Source organism: Euprymna scolopes, chromosome 13, assembly GCF_053919585.1.
Source record: "Euprymna scolopes isolate OS-2025 chromosome 13, ASM5391958v1, whole genome shotgun sequence".
In the NCBI taxonomy this organism is placed as follows: domain Eukaryota; kingdom Metazoa; phylum Mollusca; class Cephalopoda; order Sepiida; family Sepiolidae; genus Euprymna; species Euprymna scolopes.
Window position 1 is genome coordinate 136,546,386 of NC_136494.1, and position 22,406 is coordinate 136,568,791.

At 34.1% G+C, this 22,406-nt stretch overlaps 2 protein-coding genes across 3 annotated transcripts in view; both read left to right on the forward strand.

The window, feature by feature from the left end:
* The window catches only part of LOC145292337 (uncharacterized), a 68,077-nt gene extending 51,142 nt beyond the window's left edge, over positions 1 to 16,935 (forward strand). The window contains exons 9-11 of the mRNA XM_080138668.1: positions 5,324 to 5,421; positions 9,361 to 9,541; positions 13,012 to 16,935. Coding sequence (XP_079994794.1) covers positions 5,324 to 5,421; positions 9,361 to 9,541; positions 13,012 to 13,124 — 392 coding nt within the window. The 3' untranslated portion in view covers positions 13,125 to 16,935. The remainder of the gene's footprint in view (positions 1 to 5,323; positions 5,422 to 9,360; positions 9,542 to 13,011) is intronic.
* Positions 16,936 to 16,959: 24 nt separating this feature from the next.
* The window catches only part of LOC145292203 (sulfotransferase 1A1-like), a 36,143-nt gene continuing 30,696 nt past the window's right edge, over positions 16,960 to 22,406 (forward strand). The window contains exons 1-2 of one of the 2 annotated variants that reach the window (XM_080138514.1): positions 16,960 to 17,092; positions 20,365 to 20,666. In XM_080138514.1, the coding sequence (XP_079994640.1) occupies positions 20,456 to 20,666 (211 nt within the window). In that variant the 5' untranslated portion in view covers positions 16,960 to 17,092; positions 20,365 to 20,455. Of the gene's footprint in view, positions 17,093 to 17,287; positions 20,667 to 22,406 lie in introns of those variants that run through there. The other variant, XM_080138516.1, reaches the window with a different exon arrangement.

The window sequence follows — 22,406 nt, forward strand, 5'->3', positions numbered from 1 at the left end:
CTGTGCCTTGTTTGGGGTGAAAATGTAATAACAAAAAAGAGAGGTGATTGAACATCAGTAGCAACTATCTCATATGAAAGAGTAACCTTAAAACATGGGTAAAATGCAATATTTATTGGTTTATCATGAGAAATGATCGAGTTATTGTTTTGTAAGTGAAAAATGTTCAATTTTGAAATTTGAAACTTTCTCGGATTCAAATCTTGTCCAACTTTTAGTACGATGTAGAGAAGCTACAACCTAACACAAAACCACAAAAAATTGTTGCAATTCTTTTGTGGTTGGCGTACTTTGGCACATATAGAGAAATGGTGGCCAATAGCAAAAGATAACACAAACTGCCTGGTTGGGTACTATAAGGAAGCTTCACGGGTAAGTAAGTATCACAGAAACATGTGTTAATCGGAAAATAACGACGTGAAAAGCAAACAAACAAACAATTACGTAAACAGACGTCTGTAACACGTGTTGCAAAAATAGTCTTTTTCTGGAATGTGTAAGGGGACATAACTCTACTCTCAAAATCTCTAAAAACCACAGAAACGAAGACTGTTCAGAAAATAAATGCAAACCTCCATGACATTCAAGCGTTCGGTTCGTGCGTGACCCATTTTGACTTTTCACCTCTACAATGTTCATCAAATAGTTAAATACTGTTGAAATATTGACATCAAGTGCTGTATGCATTTCTATGACATTTTTTACTTGGGTTTTGTTCAACAATTGCTTTCAAATATTTACTATCAATAGTAAAGGGTGCTTTTAAAGGCGTGAACTTTTAGATTAAAATAAATCACAAAAAATATCTGTGTTGCAAACGGATCGTAACGATGACAAAACTATATTGTTTTGTAGAGAAAATCGTAACTCAAAAGGGTCGGTCTTGTAACAAAAAGTAAAAACGAAAGAAAAGCAAAAGGTTGGTTTTATGGTTGAAGGTCACGTGAACGACGCCATTTCTATGCAATTGAAACAGATGAATAAAAATGGATATGAAGCGAACAGGAGGAACGAGTTGCAAGAAGTGTGTTACGTACGTAGATGTATGCAAGTCAACTTGAAAGAGTGTCAAGTTGTGGAGTTGGAAGTTTTGACAGCAGTGTGTCGAATTCATCCGAGAAATTGTTAGTTTAACCATATGTTTGAAGTCCAAATCGCTCCTGCATTAAACTTGTTCTTCACATTTGTAGTGAACTTTTAGATTAGAATAAATCACATACTGAATGTTTGCAATCCTCAATAGAATGCGCCATAGAATAAGTAATATTGGTATTGGCGACAAAAGATAAATAGTTTTACAAACAGGCATCGAATTGTTTGTGAAGCATTCTTACAAGGAAACTATTTTGACGAACAAAATAAAATTCTGCCTAAAATGTGTTGTTTTATTAGTTAGGCCCGGTGTTATATATTGGTTATCACCGAGGAGCGCTAAATTGAACATTTGTTACATATAGTTATCCTTGAGGAGCACCATTTACTTTTCTTGTATAACATAAAAAGATTCCGTGTGCGTATGATTGTCTTGATGGTTGTGTGTGCGTATGATTGTCTTGATGGTTGTGTGTTTGATTATCATAAAGGGAATCGTGTGTGTGACATGTATTTTCAGAACCTACCTCTGCTTCTTCGATGTTGGACCACCTGGAAATTTCTCATCCTGGAGGGAGACTTGATACCTGTTTGACGAAGATTTATCACTCCAAGACGATGAATGGGTTTTATAGTTTTTATTTCACTTTCCTCAGAGGTCCTGCAGAAGGTGGAAGTGAAATCGCTTGTGTGGGTTCTTCTTCACACACGTCAGCGTTCGTCTCCCCCTCCCCAGTGAAGAGGGGGAGACAACGGAAAACCGCCCGTCTTCTTCAAAGCCCAAATCAAATCTCCAGATCTGCCAACCTGACCACGTCACTCATACGTAATCTGGTCAACTGACCTTCGGTTCTGGTAAACGTGTCTACACTCCACGTTCACCCACCTCTCTCTCTCTCTCACTCTCTGTCTCTCTCTCTGTCTGTCTGTCTCTCTCTCTCTGTAACATTCCTTCCCCCTTTTTATCAAAATGTATGGCGAAGGCATACATTTTCTACTTCCCACATTTACTAAGAATGGGATATATATGCTCACCCCACTGGCAAAGAAAACTGTCATACCTATATTCAATATACTAAGTAAAATAATATCAACAAATAATACCATGTGGCGCTAATCCTTGCGCCCTCGAAGGTCAACAACTCCCTGTGACCCCATGGTCTCTTCATAATTTAAATCAGAATTTCAGGAGCATCCTTTACTCCCGTCGACACTACGCGTGATCGATAAATTCTCGGCAATCAACCGAATAATAAAATCGAGGTCCATCTGCCTCTTCAAAACGGACTATCATCGTCCTTGGCTTTACAGATCAGCTTTTCTTCCCATAGGTAGCACACACAAAAATTTTTTTTTTCCATCCCAAGCCTTATCTTATTCATCATAAGTCTACTCTTATTACTAGTATTTTGTGGGAAACAAAAAAACCTCTTAACATTCCATATGGTGGGTAGCCTTCTATTTTCCTAAGTACTTGCATACATATTTCATTCATCTTCTCTTGAGCGATTTGTAACATAATGGCCACGTCAGCCATTGCACCCCCTCTGCCCCTTACACCATGTCAGAGGGCATTTCATTTGCTCCTTGAAGTTGATTACAACTAGATCCGCTCACGCTGGACAGAATACATTCCGTTTACTGCTATGTCAGAAAAAACTTTTTTTTTCCAAAGTCGGTAAGCGCAACCTGCCTTGAAGACACATAGCTTCACGGAAAACATCGGATTTCCATACATGAAGTACTCAAACTTGCTCCATGTTGATTCTACTCGAAATCAATAGAAATCACGATAAAAAAAATAAAATTCGAATCACTTCTCGAGAATAATGAAATTAATAACTATCCATGTACTTCAACACCTCTCCAAAATTCTAACATGCTTGCCACAGAAATTAAATTCCATTCACGCCCCACTTTTTTCTTTCATTTCTTCATATAGTTTATTTAACCCTATATTTATCCTTTTTTTACCTTACTTATGTGGTCAAAACGTCACTCATGTCGAATAGAACATTTATTCTACTTTTCGAAAATTGAAATTAATACCGACTGAACCTTTGACTCTTCCGAAACTTCTTTTTTTTATTTTATTTATTACACTGCTTAAATCTTATTTCTTTCTCCTTTTCCCAATTTTATTATTACTATTATGATTATTAATTAATTAATTAACAACACGTTCTTTCTTTTATCAATCATTCTTTCAATAGACCCCACAAGCAAAGATTCCACCTCCCCATTCTGCAAAAAAAAAATACATGTCAAAGAACAAGAAAATTCTGCCAATACCGTTTGACAACACATCAATCACATAAAAATAATAAATTAAAAAATACAAAAATATCCTATAAGCATTCACAAAGTCCCATCTTACTAATAACAAAATTCCAATTAACAAAACACAGATTCGTGGAAACCCATTTGACCACGTCATCAACTAGGTCGGCTGCATAGTGCATCATCTTTTACCATTCCACAGAATTCAAAATTAAAGAAAAAATCACAGTCGTTTACAAAAAATACCTAGACATTTACAATTAAAATACATAGTCGTTTCTAAAATAAAATAAAACGACTCACTTATAAAGTCTCAGACAATCCTAACACTCGATGGAACTAAAATTGTCCATGTCAGAAAAAAATTCCTAAGAAAAAAAAAATCGTACAATTAGTGAAAAAGGAAAAAAAATCACATTTAAGAACCTATCCATTGTTTTTCATTAAAAGTACATATTGTTTTTCATTAAAAGTTACACTTAGTTCACAGTTTAAAAATGCAACGAAATATTCATAACACATATTTGTGATTGACGTGTTTATCTTTTGGTAAGCTGAAAAGGCTCATTCCTGACGCACACTTACTAAAGTCATATGTTCTATTTCTTTATTTTCTGGTTTACTTACTGGCTGTTATGATTGACACATTTCCAAACAATTTCATTTGTGCGTGTTCCCATTACATTTTCTTACTGTCTCATCGGTAAACAGAATAAGGCAATTCTTTGTTTTTCCCTTTTAATTTTTACATAAGGTGATATTTTTCTTCCTTCATAACGAGCTAATTCCTAATACGATAAACATATTTTTTTAAACTATTTTCTATATATAAAGTTTTACATCTGTGTGTCAGTATGTCTTCCTTTTCTTTCTTCGTGAAAAGGTTGTACGTGTGTATTGCTTTTCTTTTTTTTTCTTAATTATTTTTCTAATTCGCCTAGTGTTTTAATGGGACCTACGTTGTGTGTGTGTTGATTTGAATTTTTTTTCTACTGTTCTTTCTTTTTTTTTCTTTTTTCTTTCTTTTTTTCCAGACATTTTATTGTTTTTCTTGTCCTTTTTTTTATTTTTTTCCCGTGGCAATCGAAATTCTTTTTTTTCTCTTCTTTTTTTCTTTTAAACCCACCCTTGCTAGGTGGTCTGGTCAGTTACGGCACCAAATTGAACGTTTGTTACATAGGGTTCTTCATATAAGTTCTCACTGAGGTTATCATCGAGAGGCACTATTTACGTTTGGGTGTATAACATCAAAAGGATTCCGTGTGCGTATGATTGCCTCTAATATAAATGTTTGTGTGTTTGATTATCATAAAGGGAATCGTGTGTGTGACATGTATTTTCAGAACCTACCTCTGCTTCTTCGATGTTGGACCATCTGGAAATTTCTCATCCTGGAGGGAGACTTGATACCTGTTTGACGAAGATTTATCACTCCAAGACGATGAATGGGTTTTATAGTTTTTATTTCACTTTCCCCAGAGGTCCTGCAGAAGGTGGAAGTGAAATCGCTTGTGTGGGTTCTTCTTCACACACGTCAGCGTTCGTCTCCCCCCTCCCCAGTGAAGAGGGGGAGACAACGGAAAACCGTCCGTCTTCTTCAAAGCCCAAATCAAATCTCCAGATCTGCCAACCTGACCACGTCACTCACACGTAATCTGGTCAGCTGACCTTCGGTTCTGGTAAACGTGTCTACACTCCACGTTCACCCACCTCTCTCTCTCACTCTCTGTCTCTCTGTCTCTCTCTCTCTGTCTCTCTCTCTCTCTGTAACACCCGAACTTATTGAATTGTGCGCTATTTTTTAACCTTTCATATTTTAATTTTTCATTCATCTTTTTTAAAAAATATATGGATTTTAGTTAATCGTCTTATAAATTTACTTTTGATTAACGATTGTTAGAATAACCTTATCATGTCGAATTGTAATTGTTTTTCCATTGTCAAATTTTAGTTCCGTTTGGTGATATTTTTGACTTCATGAACAAATGGTGGCTAATAATAAAAGATAACCCAAACTGCCTGGTTGTCTCATATGAAGAAGCTTCACGGGTAAGTAAATAGCGCAGAAACAAGTTTTGTTGAAAAATAATTACGTGAAGAAAAACATTATTTTTAGCCCCTAAACGTCTTCTGTGGAGAGACATCTGTAAAACATGTTAACAAAATAGCCTTTTTCTGGAATGTGTAAGGGGATGTAACTCTACTCTCTAAATATCGTCAAGGCAACCGACATCACCAAAACAAAGAGTTACTTCCCTTTAAATATGTTCTCTAGATGAAAATTTGTTTCATTTAACAATTGCTAAGCAAGAAACAGAAACGGACCGAGGACAGATCATAAAGGCACTAGACTACACTTCCTTCCTTCCATGGAGAAATAACCATTCAGTTTGATACGAAAGTTATGATGCTGAAAGAACGATTTATAATAAAAAAAATGTATGAATAAAACCTTTGAAAAAATAGCCGTTCATTTTAATATTTTGAAAAATTCTAAGTACATTATGTCTGCAAAGTCATTCTTGTCCATAATTTCAGTTGTTTAATGCTCCATAAGCAGCATATTCTTTAAACAGAATGTTGTGATTAAAAGTTAGTCTATGGGTCATGGTTATCTGCTTGCGAATGGTTTCCATGACTACAAATAATGGAAGTGCGACTCACAGGTTTATATTTCAGAAACACATCCTTGTTGCTTGTCTTGAATATTTAACACACAGTCGCTATTTCTCGGCACCAGAAGTTTTCAAGAGAAGGATTGAAAAGTTTCTAAAGGGCATGTCAGAATGGTGGCAACGAATCGGTTCAACAATGAATGGATGTTGTTAGGATCATGGTTCTGATCAAACGTGAAATTCAAGAGATCGATCGATTTCATCCTAGTAGACAAAGTCATCTACATTATCGTTGGAATTTTTCTATCAGGTATACATGATTGAAAGAATGACTTAATATATTTCATCATTGAAGAATGAATCCGTATGAATAGAGTCTTCGAATGAGTAACCGTTTATTGATTGATTCAAAAAGAAAAACTAAAGAAAAACACCATGTCTGGCTATTCGCCCTCGTCCATAATCTCATCGACTTACTCAAAAGCAGCAAATTAGCTAAACGGGATCTTGTTGGTATAATTCGATGTTGTGACGTAGACATTGCATTGGGAGTTATAAGGTGGTTTATGGTCACCTGTTTAAGAATCGTCTCCATGGCTTTACAGATAAAATGAGGTTTATAATTCAGAGGTTCGATCTCGACACACAGACGGATGGACATTGCCCCCGTCCATAGTCGCATTGACTTACTCATAAGCAACAGATTAGTTAAATAGGATCTTGTGGGTATAATTCGATGTTGTGATGTAGAAATTACATTGGTAATTAACAGGGGTTTCATGATCACCTGCTTGAGAATGGTCTGCATGGCTTTACAGACAAGTTTATAATTCAGTAAGCGCTTGTATGGCGAGGTTGTAAAGGGATGACACAGTAGATGACATGGTTCAAACTGTTCTCTTGTGTTCAGACATCCCACTCTCTCGCATCCCCCGAAACCACACGTTATTCAAATGAAATATTGAAAATGTTTTCTGAAGTAAATATTATTTAATTATCAATTCTTTGAGATGAGTCATTTGTCTATTTTATTTAGTTGTGGACTTTTATCCTTATCTTTATAGTTGTTGTTTCGCGACGTTTCGGTCGACTAATCCTCTGGCCTTCATCAGGTAGTTAACCGTAATGGAATAGGAATCTGTTAATCTGTTAATTTTATCCTCAGTAATGCCTTCTATAGTTGTTGTCGTTTCACCACGTTTTGGACAACCAATCCCCTGGCCGGCTTTGGGTAGGATTGAAACCGCTATCTTCAGATAATGCTCACCCGGAACTGTAGAGATTTCACCTGACCACCTGATGAAAGCTAGAGGAATAGACGGCCAAAGCGTCCTGAAATAACAACTATAAAGATGAGGATAATAGTTTTCTGAAGTGTGTGTCAAAATTGAAACATGATCCCAACACACAGATGGACCTTGTCAGGAGTATGATTTTGATCGGATCGTGACTTTGAGAAAACAACCTGCTTCGACTTAGAAGAGATTGTTATCAACGTAATCGTTGGAATGTTTATGTCAATTATTCATGGTGGCCATTTTTTTTCATCATTGCGGTAGATTGTGGAAACATTAAGGGGGGGGTATTTGTAATAATGCTACTGACTGCATCATTGAATCTGGTTACCAATTATTTCACTGTACGTGGTCGTAAAACCTTTTATAATTAGCATGTGGGGACTTCCAGTCGTAGATGGAACATGCTTCTCGAAATATCAGCTCGTCTTTATTGCCTTCTATGAATTTTAACGGCTTATACAGTTTGATCAATCAAGTATTCAAAGCTTGCAAAATCACTGTTGAAAAAAGATACGGCATAATTAGTTGTCATGGCGATCGAACTTTCTCTAGCTTTCTACTGTCTTTTGACTATTTGAAACATTTTGATATTCCTAGTCGCATGTTTGAGCAGCAGTAATTAAGGCCTCGTGATTTAGGACTTGAATTCATCGTTTTAGTGTTCCGACTTGCTTCAGAAAAAATGGGTATCATCGTTACTTAAAAATTTAAAATCAGGTGATCACACTAGTGATGAGAACATTTCGGGGCTTGAGCAACACCGGAGAAAGAAAGAAGCGATAAAACGGTGCCCTGGCTCAACGGGCCAGCTGTAAACGTTACCATTAAGTCAGAGTTACAGATCACGTAGGCGACAGGAAATCTACATTCTATTTTTAGATAGTGTGCATGATTAAAGCCAAGGGGCGGATGACGTCATGCACATGCCGATCTGTAGCAAAAAAAGGCGGGGAAATATTTTCTTTCTCGCTCAGTTGACATTGGCGTGAAAGGATGCATTTTCTTTGTGCTTGAAAAAAAAAGGATTACTCGCGGTGATCGTACATGAGCAATGACGGGGTCCAATTTCCTGCCCCGAGGGGAACAAGGTCCCTCATTGAACATCTCGGTAAGGATGGAATCAAAGATGCATACCATCTTTGTAAATTGAAACTTGTATGCAACGGACCAGATCCACCCTCCCGGAGTAGTGAGGTTATTAAAGACTATGTCAACAAGAAATATGTCGGTGATATTTTCTTTGCCTAGCCTTAGTTAACAAATTCTTATACCCCTCGTCTCATGTAAAAAGAAAAAAAATACTATATTCTTTAAGGACGTGTGGATACGGCCGAGGCCCGTTAAGTCATCCACTGAATATCGAGTGAGTCGAGAAAATTTCTCTGTGCTTAAACCCTCATCCTTTCTACATTTCCAGAAACCCGATGGGTCGTCCCATTAAACATTCAGTCGAGAAAGCTTCTTTATGCTTAAATTCTTTCAGAGTTTCTAATTACTGGGAAAACTGAAAAATTTTGTAAGATTGATACCTGTGGCATTTAATTTTATCCTTATTCTGTCTGTTAATTATACACAGGTGGCAAAAAGAAAGTCCGCACTTGTAATTTTTTCAAAAACTGCAAATTTAAACTAAATTTAATGTAACTGTTTAAACAACCTACACCTCATTTGATTTGCTTTTTATTCTTCTATAATTTTACCTGTTCATATTTGACTTTTAATTGAAATAATGAACCCCACGGCTGTTATATTTGTTTGGTGTCATTTTTTCATGGATTTGTTAGTGTATGTAGCAACACCTAGTCCAGGATTATTTTACCCAAGATCCTATCACAGGGATAGTGTTTATCGATCGTCGAAATAACGTTGTATGTGTTAAATGTTTATAATAAAGGACATTGATCAGTATTTGTTTCAATAATCCGGAAACCCAGTGTTTCTGAACCTATATATATGCAAACCATTCACATTATTTGCACATATAGAACATAATCTCGAAGTTAAGTCATTGATTTTACAAACACGTTGTATGGATAATGTTTTATTTATTTATTAATATATTTGTTTCAATTTAGAATTTGCTGGAGACTGTAAATAAAATAGGAGACTTTTTGGGCCGAACACCAAATCCTAAATTGGCTGCAGCCATTGCTGAATTGTGCACCTTCGATAATATGAAGAAAAGTAAAAATGATACCATGAACAATGAAACCGGAAAGAAATTATGGAAACCAAACTATTCATTCTATCGGAAAGGTAACAATTTTTTTCATAAAATTATAAAACTAAAAACATATTTAAAAAATTTGTTTGTTTGTTAATGTCTGATAAAAAATTATCTTCTTTCTTTCTAATCAAAGATTAAGCATAATTTTGTATATAAGGTTCTATTGAAGTTTTATTTTTACGTTTATATCGGGTAATCACTTATCAGAACGCAAAAAACAAAACAAAACATTTGAGCATGTTGACGCTTTATTAAATGTACCGAGACATAAAATTGCGAAAGTTTGTGTATCAGATGGAGCAGTGACCCCTTTGAGAGAGATGTCCCCTTCCACCTTAGTTTAAGGCAAGCGTTTAGGGGAAGAAAATCTTAAATAAGACGCATGCAGCGACTGTAGCTCCAATCATGTACGCTTCATTTTAAATTTAGATTAGGATGATAGTCGTTGGGAGAATAGGATGAGATCTGTAAAATGTTTCATTATTTGAAATTCTTATGAATCAAGAAATAGACATACTCAAACACAACATTGCATCATCATCATCATCATCATCATCATCATCATCATCATCATCATCACCACCACCACCACCACCACCACCACCACCATCATCATCATCATCATCATCATCATCATCATCATCATCATCATCATCATCATCATCATCATCATCATCATCATCAAATAGAAAACTTAGAATAAAATATCATAATAAAATAGAAAATAGAAACTTTGCGAGCCTGTCTCTGTTTCATCGTTATTTTCATGCCAATCTATGCCCCCCCCCTCGCCAAACATTCACGAGAAACACTCATTTGGCTGTAAACACTATCCATAATTTCCCCTACTCTTTATCTGTGCCTAAACCTAAACGTATATTCCATGAACAAAGCTTCTTCCTAAGAACTGCACATCTGTGAAACTCTCTTACGTTTATCTGCTTTCCAGCTGACTACAATATAACCGTTGTCAAGTCCAATGTAAACAAGTTCTTGATGATCCGTTCTCCTTAAGTAATCCAATTTACCAAATTTACACTTTTAACGATTACTATGATATTGTCCTTTTGACCACTGTACATTCTTTAACCTTTATCCTCGAGTGGCCTCTGGGCCTTGATACGCGGTGATTTCTTTGTAAAAAAATATAGGGAAACAATATCCTGAATCACGCTAAGGTTATGAAAATAAACGTGAAACATGCTTATAAACTGAACATGCAATGTGTAACTCCCTACAGAGTATCTCTGTAAATTTGACCCCCGTGTCACTTTGTTGTAAGGGGCTACCCCTTACAACAAAGTAACACAGCACCTTGTTTTTGGGTGAAATAACAATAAAATTAAAATTAAAAAAATATGATAGAATTACACGATTCCCTAAACGGATATAATATCCAACACTTTGAGGAATCCACATACTATACATTTGATTAATGATTTATTCACTGTTAATTATTATTAGTTTAGAAATTCAACTAAAAATGTACATCTAAAATAATCAGTGTATAAAAGAATCAAATTCAATCACTGTCTATACATAATACATTCTTTGTTGAAATTGAGAGAATAATTTTTCTGTTTTTTTTATTGTTTTTTTTTCGATCCGAGCAAGGTACAGTGCTACTTGGACGTAAGGGGCTACTATTTGGGAGTTGAGCAGAGAGATGTCAGTTCACTGTCTATATATAATGCATTCTTTGCTGTGCTACATCAATAAACTAAGAAATTAGTTTTTTAAAGACAGAACATATGAAAAGAGGGAGTTATCCTCTGGCAATCATAATGATAGTGAAAGCGTGAACGTAAACAACTAATAACGAGACATGCCGAAATAGTTCGTTTCATTGTTGTATTGCCGTCTATATAACGAGTGTATATATTTACTTTTTCATACGAGTGATTACGTGTAATGTGTATATAACCAGTGTATACGTACGTGGATAACGTATGTGCATACATGTTTATAAATGTCCCCGTTATCTTCTAATAGATATAATGTGTATATGTTACTCTGGAAGGAAACATCAAATCGAAGTTATATTTTATATAACTTTATTTCAATGGTCGTTATTTCCCATCGGAGCTGCAAGGCGTTGTAAGTTCTACATCCTGCTAAGGTCACGTTTCTCCTAGCTTCCAAACGTGGAGACGATATCTTCTGTGCTGGCTTGTCCAATTCTCCCCTCTGACTAGCTCCACTCTAAAATTTTACGTCCATTTTTAAACTATCTCTTTACATTATCAACTCACGTAAGCAAAGAAACAAATTAGCTGATCCATCTTTGTCAAGTATTTTGTTTATTTAACTAACATTCCTGATTGTTCTAACATTCCTACGTTAACATTCCTTGATACATTTCTACTATAAATATTTTATCTAGAAAATACCTAATTCGTCTCGATATATATTTCTAACGTTCTATTTTCCAAACATCAACAAGGATCTTAATAATAATAATAATAATAATAATAATAATAATAATAATAATAATAATAATAATAATAATAATAATAATAATTGCTCAGGTTTCTTGGCGTTGCCCAGGCAGTGCGCTACATAACCTGATCAGGTTCATCCATGAAATACAGTAGAACCCCGAGATACGGCATTAAAAATTAATAACAGTACTATATATAATACACATGTATATAATCAAATAACATTATAAATAACACCGTAAGGTGAGGCAAATACCATAACCAGGGGCAGGAAAAACACCTTATTCCACATCGTAACCTGAAAAATCCGTATCCTAGGGCCACCGTATCCCGGGGTTCTACTGTAATATGCAAGTCATATTAACCACCCAAAAGAACGCAACTAAATAACTCCAAAATAAAAAACATCTGCACAAGAATAATTTTTATTCCATTATTCATTTAAAGATATGAGCAAATTTTTAGTCGGAGATGTAAATTCATACTACGAATTAACTTTTTATTTACTACCTCTGTTCTATGGTCATTTCCATGGCAGGTGCTCGACTGAGCTTTAATCTTTGTAAAATATTCCTATCAACCACCCATATAGCTACTAAATTAAATAAATTACAAATAGTTCCTCTTACTTTCTATTTGTACCTAAAATTAAACGAAAATTACACAGTCTCTTTCCTAGAATTGTTCGTATGTGGAGCACAATACCGCAAGGCTGCTTCCCATGGTAGTTTTCAAGTCCAGTGTGAACAAGTGGTTATTGAACCGCCCTCATAAATAATCAAATCTTACCAATTTCAATCATTATTGATCATCAGAATGTTGTCTCACTAACCACTCATTAACCCTTTTCCTCGAGTAAACTTGAGGCTTTGATAAGTGATCCTCTTCATAAAACATTTATTTCATTGTTCACTTACAGATATGAGCAACTTTTTAGTCGAAAATGTAAATTCATATAAGAATTCACAATCGCACGTGACTAAAAAATTTGAATTTCAATTACTGTTTGCTTCATTAAATTCTTTGTTTTATTGTTGCACCTTTTTTTCTATTTCCAGGCAAAGTGGCCACGTGGAAAGAATGGTTGACCGTTTCACAAAATGAGAGAATGGATTCTATGATAAAAACAGAACTAGCAAATTGCGACATTCCAATTACATACACGATTTGAAAAGCATTTGTCCAGTCATTCAACGTTTTATTCGTCTAAATACCAAGTGGGACAAATTCTTTTTTTTTAGTGAAGAGTTTAACAAATGAATGATGATTAAATAAACAGAAATAAACAAACAAAAATAACAGTAATTCTATTAGTAAAACCAGAATAATAACAGTAATAATATTGCTATTATTTATGCTATGACTAATAATAAAACCACTACTATATATAATAATATTAATACACATAATAATGAAATAATAATTATTTTATGAATAAATGTTTAACAGATAATGCAACAATACAAGAGAATATAACACTAACAACAATGAAGAATCTATATATATATATATATATATATATATATATATATATATATATATATATATATATATATATATATATATGAGAGAGAGAGAGAACGATGAAATATCTATTAAAGGGTAGATATAGATAGCATATGATGATATTCAAACATGAAAAATATAAAGATATCTTAATATATATCTGAACATAAATAAAAAAGATTAATACTAAAATAATAAATGGAATCGATTGTATGAAACGTAGATATTAGAAAACAAAAAATTATTTTATTAATGGATGTTAAACAGTTAATGCAACACTGCAATATTATATAACACTAGTCCCAATAAATAATTATATATATATATATATATATATATATATATATATATATACATATATATATATTAATAATGAAAAACATGAAATACTTGAAGACATATGTGAATAAATAAATTAACACCGATACTAAAAACTGTATGGAATAAATTGTATAAAACAGATAGATATGATGTATAAAGAGTTTAAGAGAAACTATAATATAACACACATAATTACTCTTACTATCTAAACTAAATCGCCAAATGCATACACATGTAATGGTCCATAAGACACCAAGATTTACTTTAAAAATCAACTGTAGAGATGATGTGGGAACACAAAAGAAAAGTACGACTACATTAAATTATAGTATGGCCATTAATAATGAAAGTAAAAATAACAAATCAACAGTAATAATTGCAATAAAAGCTTTATTTCACTGAAATTTAAAAATAAAATCTCAAAAGAATTAGATTCTACAACAACACATATATCTAATAAATGTAACTGTATAAATGATATTCTCCAGGTGGGTAATATAATCAGTATTAAATAACGAAACTCAACGCAAACACAGATAAGTTATAACAAGTTTATTGTAAAAACGTACAATGTAACAAATAAGATATTTAATTCAAAAGTATCTTGAATGTCGTAATATCAAGATTAACTTACTTCCCGCTGAGCTAGTGCTTTCTAGCCTCTTTTATAGTCTGAGTAATCCAGTCTCAGGGAGTGTCAGGATCTTCCACTATATTGATAAATAAGATTCCATGCCCTATAGGCAAAACCTCTATACAAAGCTGTGTTATTAATTCGAATATCATAAATAATAACTATAATAACAGCTATAACAATATCAATGCTAATATAATTAATAAAAACATTATTAACAGTAATAACAATGGCAACAGCATTATTAATTATGTTAATGTTAAAGTTGAGGATATTATTCCTGCAGATATAAGTAAAAATGTTCTCATATGAGATTCACTTTAAATCATAAAATCTCTGCGTATCATAATTTTTTCAATAATGAAAAAAGGAAGCCATTTCATTGGCTAAACACAGTTGAAATTTTAACGTAGAAATATCCTATGTACTATAGAATGATCCATTAGAAAGATCAGGTAATATTAGGCTGGTTCGAAATTACGTAATCTATGCATTGCCAAGGATTTGAATATCATGAACTCTAATGATAACATCTTTAATTCAAATAAATGTACACACACACACACACACACACACACACACACACACACACACACACACACACACACACACACACACACATATATATATATATATATATATATATATATATATATATATGCATATGAATGTGGTTGCGAGCGTGTGTAGACAAAAACATATATAAACACACATACATATGCATGTACGCACCCATATACATAGACAGTAACATATATATTTGTTGGATAATGGGAGGTCTCAATGCGCTCGGAGCAGGAAAGTCGTGGGGTTAGCTCTCTAATGCAGCAATCAAACATCAACAGGTAAATCCCTCAAAACAAACGAAAGAAGAACAAAAGACCGTCCTGGACTGTGATCTCTGGCGGAAGAATCTAACACCAACAAGAACAATAACAAAATTTATGAGTCGGAAATACAGAATCGGAAATGCGAACTTCTGCCACCTATATTCTTTCTCTCTCTCGCCGCCGCGCCACAAATAAAATCTTCTGCTTTTTATTAACACGAGCTCTCATTCATTAAGTATGCACAACCCAACACATTGACCTAAACACACTAACACAGGCAGACAATTACATAAAAGATAGCATGCAAAAATAAACTAACCTTATAAATTATACTCAAATCCACTCACAACTGCAATTGAAGATCTCTGTTCAATGTTATTGAACCATTGTCAATGAAAAGGAAGTGATTTGAGAAAAGTACTACAGACTGGTCATCAAATAAATGTGTCCTCATAATAATATTCTTCAAGCTGAAAACCAAAATGTGGTTTCCACGCAGTATTGCAGAAGTGCCGGATTTTCATATCACATTTAAAATGGAATGAAAAAATTCAGAATCGAATCAAACGTTCGGTTTCCAAGGATGGCAGCATTTTGTTTGATAGATAAACCACTTATTGCAGACTATAACGTTTTGTTAGACCTATCTCTCTTTTTTACCATTCTAAAGGTAACTTATAGTAATATCATAATTACATATTAATAATGTAAAGTTCTGGTGTAGGATGATTTCGGAATACAATGTAAAAAGAATAGAATTGTACTTACAATATTGTAATGACTTGGCAACTGCCACTTTGCACTTCTACCAGCGCGGGATGAATGAGCAAAAACTTTATAAACTTTATTATTTTTGAGCAAATTCAAATTTGTTTGAATTTCGTTTAAAAATAATGGGCAAGAGAACTTCTGCTTATGTTTGAATGATTGCTTTCGTGTCAACCTTTCATTGGTTGATTTCAATCTCGTGGCGGTTTTTAGATTGTAAATGTCAACTTTTATAGGTCTTCAAGTATGCTGACAACGAATATCACAGTTAAATTTGGGTTAAGTCATTTACCAGACATGAAAACATGATATCCAACGTAAAAGCTAATGTAATCCCTGGCAGCCATTTTGTTTCCACAACCGAGTAGTTAGTAATGCGCATGCGTGTAACTGAAGAAGACGACAAAGAACAATATAATCGCAGTGTTTATTCTGAAAGCTGTTCTTGGGATCTTGAGGGTGTTTATTCCTAAAGCCGTTCTTAACATGCGGATGTTGGGGTTGTTTATTTCAAAAGTCGTTCTTAACATGGGGAGATTGGGATTGCTTATTTCGAAAGCCGTTCTTAACATGGGGAGATTGAGTGGGTGTTTATCCCGAAAGCCGTTTTTAACATGGGGAGGTTGGGGGTGTTTATTCTGAAAGCTGTTACGCATGTGCATTACTAATTCTTCGGATGTGAAAAAAAAAAAAAATAGTCGAAAGAGATTACATTAGCTTTTACGTTGAATAACAAATGTTTTCATATCTGTTAAACTATTTATCAGCCGCAAAATTAACTGTAATATTCGTTGTCAGCATACCCGAAAAAGTATAAAGTCGATATTTCCGATGTAAAAAAAAAATACAAAAAAAGAATTGTATTTTAATCAAAGAGACCAATTATTTAAATTGAAATAAATATTTGTTTTCTCAAAATTTAATGATGTTTTATATAAGATTATTTACGAAAATTTTTATTTTGTATTAAAATAAACCTATTTTTTGTGTTGTCATAATTTTCTCAAAAATATTTGATTTCAGTAAATGTGTAAGGAAAACTTTCTAAAAAACCACACACGCATTCGAAAACTTTAGAAGGTTGGTTTTACATTAATATTTGTTTATCTAATCGATCCTACATATGCTATTTTCATTACAGAAATTCCCCTCTGGACTAAAGGTTTGCAATAACAAAAGCCACATACAAAAGCCACATACAAAAGCCATCGCTACAAATTTCTTATGTCTAAACTTTTATCCACCATCTTATGTAACTTTTGAACGCCGTTGTAGACACATTTATTCGTTATAATAAAATACTATCTTACTTCCTATGAGCGACATCATCTCGATTGCCAAGTTCGTATTTTCCCCTCTACCTGAAAATTCCTCTCACTTTCTCCATCAGGACCGGGTAAATATATAAACATTATAACTATATTGACTTGACACCTTTACTAACTGGATGAAACACTCAAATACATAGAACTTCCATTACACTTGACTATTCGAAAATAATGATTTCTCCCCACTAACATTTCGCCTATTCTCATTGGTTGCGACCATGAAATTCTAGTATTCCGGAATATACACAATCATACATAAAATGAACAAGTAAGCCCTTAATCAATATGGTCGCTAAATCGTCACGCGTTGTTTTAAATCATTTATAATTTCCTACCGTCGCCTTTTCTTTACTTTACAGACTAATGTTTACAAAAAACATAGTCGTAGCTTCCGTATAAACAATGTAACACAGATACCTCAGGTGATGTTTACATCTAGTTCGATTAACGTTGCTTCGTTGGTTCAACGTCGTAAATTATGTCATTTCGCATTATTGGAATTAACATTATTTACATATTGATATATTAAAAAAAGTACGTCGCAGCTTTCTTTTTATCATGTCCGGTTTCAGCGTCCTACATTATGCGATGCTAAAATGAACTGATCTCTTAGTAAACGATTAAAAACTGTTCTCTGTAACCGCATATTAACAGAAAAATAACGAATCGGCGAAACTCACATTACATGAAAACCTGTACTCAAAAAGCGGCAGCACCTTTTCTTTTGATTTAGCAGTAAGTGATACGGTAAGCTGTTTCGAAACAATTAATGACCAACAATATTTCCAGTTCCACAAACATTTAAGAAATAAGCTGCGGTAACTATTTCATTTTTTCTTTTAAATAACAGTACATGTTATGGTAACATTTGTAAAACATTTGTCTTTTACATAAAAAAAAAATGTTTGTGAGATGGGTATATATGCTGATCACACCACGCTCTATAACAGACACAACAGGAAAAAAAAAATGAACACATATCTAAAGAAATGGCAGAAACACTAGGGGATGACCTTCAATCTGTAGTGGTATGGGGACAAAAATAGATGGTCACATTCAATGCTGCCAAGACTAAACGTGTTTCCTTCAATAATTACAAGAATCCTTCTCTACCACCATTAGCAATGGCCAAAGACTCTTTATCTGAACGTACATCTTTTAAACTTCTCGGCCTAACGTTCACAGTAAACATGAGTTGTAACAATTACATTGAGAGCATTGCCAGGACCGTTGCGAAGAATGTAGGATCTCTCTACCGTGCTAGAAAGCTACCAACGCCCGAAAGTATCCTGTACATCTATAAGGCCACCATTTGCCTATGTATATGGAGTATTGCTGTCATATTTGGGCTGGCGCATCTGTTACTAGTCTCTTGCTCCTAGACAAGGTTCAAAAGAGAGTCGCCAACCTGATAGGTCCTGAACTGTCATGTAAGCTTCAGCCTCAGTCCCATCGACGAAATGTTGCATCTCTCTGCCTGTTCTACAAGTACTTTAACGGTGAATGCTCCGACGAACTGCAAGCACTTGTACCCCCTCGACATAAATACCCACGACAAACCCGACAAGCAGCTAAATCCCACCCCTTCACAGTAGAGATCCCTAGATGTAAGATATCCTTCTACTCCTGTAGTTTCTTCTCCAGAACTGCTAGACTTTGGAATTCCCTTCCGGGTTCCTGCTTCCTCAACTGTACTGACATGCAGAAGTTCAAGTGTAACGTGAACCGACATCTTGCTGCCCAACTCCCCACATAGTACCCCTGTAGCTTATGTCCCTGATGGTAGCCCCCTCCATCAAAGTGGCAATGTGCCTTGTTTGGGGTGAAAATGTAATAAAAAAATCGTACTGGCTTTCTCCCTTTAATGATTTGATTTAATAAAAAGTATCGTTCGATCGAGCGTCAAAATGATAATATGAACGAATCTTTGGCGGATATTTAGGAAATCGACCCCCCCTCTCAATTCCACAATTTACACTTTATTCACGTTAATCTCATCAATTACAAACTTACCTTTCATATTAAAAATTTCTTATGACGTTTATCGTCGAGGATCAGTTTTCAATCATAACGTTCTACTAAATTGAACACGTACTTTGTGACCATTAGCGAGAACAATATTGCGACAATATTTTTCTCAACCTTATATTTAATAAATGATCCCCGATGATAAGTCATAAAATTATTTCTTTTTTTTTTAATTAATTTTTTTTTCAATCTGAAAGTTAAGTTTGTATTCGATGCCAAACTGACTTTGAATTTCGTATATTCTTTCGAAATGTAAAATAATGTGTATATTTTTATATACGATGCTTCTTAACTTCTTATTAGAAACGTTCAAATTTCATCACCACGGTCTTCATCTAAGCTAATTAATTCTCTTCAAAGAATTAAAGGCGCTTATCTACATAAAAAAAGCTACTAAGGGACTAACCCATTTTTTTTTAGGGAGAATCACATAATAAGTGTATGCAACAAAAGAATATGTCGGACTGAAGTATGCAACCTGGGTAGTACTGAGATGGTCCACCCTTCCAGGCCTTGCTATCTGGCTAAATAAATATCTACACTGTAGCAGAGTGCGGACGCACGTATGGCAGCAGCAGCAGCAGCAGCTGTACAACAGCCAACGTATGCAAATGATTGAGCCGTGTGCAAGGTTACGTCACAGCGAAGAAGAAAGAAAAAGATTATAAAAAAGAAAAACGTGACCTGAGAAAGACAAATATAGACGTGTTGCACATGTGACCCGAGAGCAATGGGAAAGGACATTACAACACCACCAATCGTTTTAAAAATACATAGATAAAAGCGTACGTGGAATGCCACACACACACACACACACACACACACACACACACACACACACACACACGCGCGCGCGCGTGCACAACCATTTTGAGTCAGCTATAACATTAAAATCCTGGTTGTAAAATTAAATGTGACTAAAGAACGAAAAAAATATGTAGAAAGCGACAGCTGTTTAATCTTTACCTCTTTTCTATTTATTCTCTCTCCACATAGCCCAACTCTCTCTATTCACCAAACCATATCTTCTTTCTCCTCCCTCGCCCTTCCTCGCCCTCCTCTCTTTCGTCGGACGAGTGAGGAAAACATGAAAAAAATGATGGCGCCGGAAGAAATAAAAAAAGAGATCGAAAAATCACTTGATCGATTATATGATCGAGATGAGGAGTCGACCCCTATCATGAAATATAAGGGCATTCCATTCTCGGCCCTGACCTGCCAATCAGACGCGCTTTCCCGACTTCATCTGTTAGAACTTCACAAAGATGACGTCATCATTTCTGCGTATCCATGTTCCGGTAAGTGTACGTTTTTTTTCCCCTTTACATAACCAACGGGTGCAAAAGCAAAAACAAAGTCGATACTTTGGTTGACATTAAACCTGTGACCCTAAACATTTTTGCAACAGAAATGAAGAACGGTATCGGAAAAATTTGTGCCTTTTTTCCGATGCCAAAAACAATTCTTTTAATTATCTCTTTGTTTTTAATTTGATTTTGTTTAAAATAAAATCTTCCACTTCTAATAATAATAATAATAATAATAATAATAATAATAATAATAATAATAATAATAATAATAATAAATAGTTATTTTAAACTACCAGTAAAGCGAAAGGCTATAGATCACCCCGACAAGAGTGTTTTTACGTTTGATAAAATATCTGCACATTTAACATGTGCCTATTACGGGGAACAATAACAACATTATAGTTAAATATGTAGAGATCTGTAAGGAATCAGAACCGGAATCTGCAATTCTATCAGAATCGGAAATTTAGTATGGAATCGGTAAATGTATCGGAATCAGCAAAAATATTGGAATCATCCCATCACTATATATATATATATATATATATATATATATATATATATATATATATATATATATATATATATATAGACTCCTAGAATTATGTCCTTTTTGTGTGGATTGGTATTCATACTAAAAACCTTTTTTTTCTATTTATTTAGTTATTTTTTTTGCTTCCCCACTGAACAAATTAGGCACAAGGCCGTTTTTTAATGTGGAGAGTCAGGGGAGGAGGACCAGTTCCCTCTCGGGAGAACTGGATAGTGACAATTGATATGAACGGTTTCCCCTACATTGACCAAAACTAATTGCTCAAAAGCAATGTACTGATATGCGGAGTTGCTCCACATATAACTTTGATTGCAGCATCTGCCTAAACAGGTACTACACTTTGATAACAGAAAAAAGATCTTGGCCCGAAGGCCAAGAAGAAAAAAGGCGAACTTTTTTTCTTCTGTTTCTTTAAAAAGAAAATACAACTTTGTTTATATATGGGTCGTGGAATTACATTCAAGTGCAAAAGATCTAGCTAATTTGCAAATTCTTCTAAACATTCATTGTAATTAATTCCCTTTTAGTTTTTTCGGTTTTCTTATGCAATGATCATCTTTAGTTAACTATTACCTGTAATTATATATGCAATTTTTTAAACCACATTCATCTCAAACCTCTTTCTATATATATATTTATGTATGTGTATATATATTAAAAAAGAATTATATTTATGTATGCGTATATATATTTAAAAAAAATTATATTTATGTATGCGTATATATATTTAAAAAAAATTATATTTATGTATGCGTATATATATTTAAGAAAAATTACCTACCAGTCGGTTTTTTATCTACATGCATAAAACTTAATATATGGAGTATTAGAACCCATACAAAACTTTATGTTTGGGTTTTAGCCGGGGAAAATCGGTGCAAAATTGTGAAAAGTAATAAAATGGAATTTGCCAGGTGAAGATCGAACGACAGCATTACGAATATGCATGCGTATTCGTTCAAGTTTTAATTTTTAGCCTCGTAGCAAAAATGTCTTCCTAGCTCAGGCGTTAACGCCAAAGGAAAAAGTAAATCGTAAGCTAATCGTTTTGGTTTTGATTCTTCGGTGGTGGCGCACGTGTCATTTTTATTTTGTTTTAAACTTTTTAAATCACTACTATATATCGGGTCCAATATAATATAATAATAAATACTAAATCTACATTAGTCAAAATA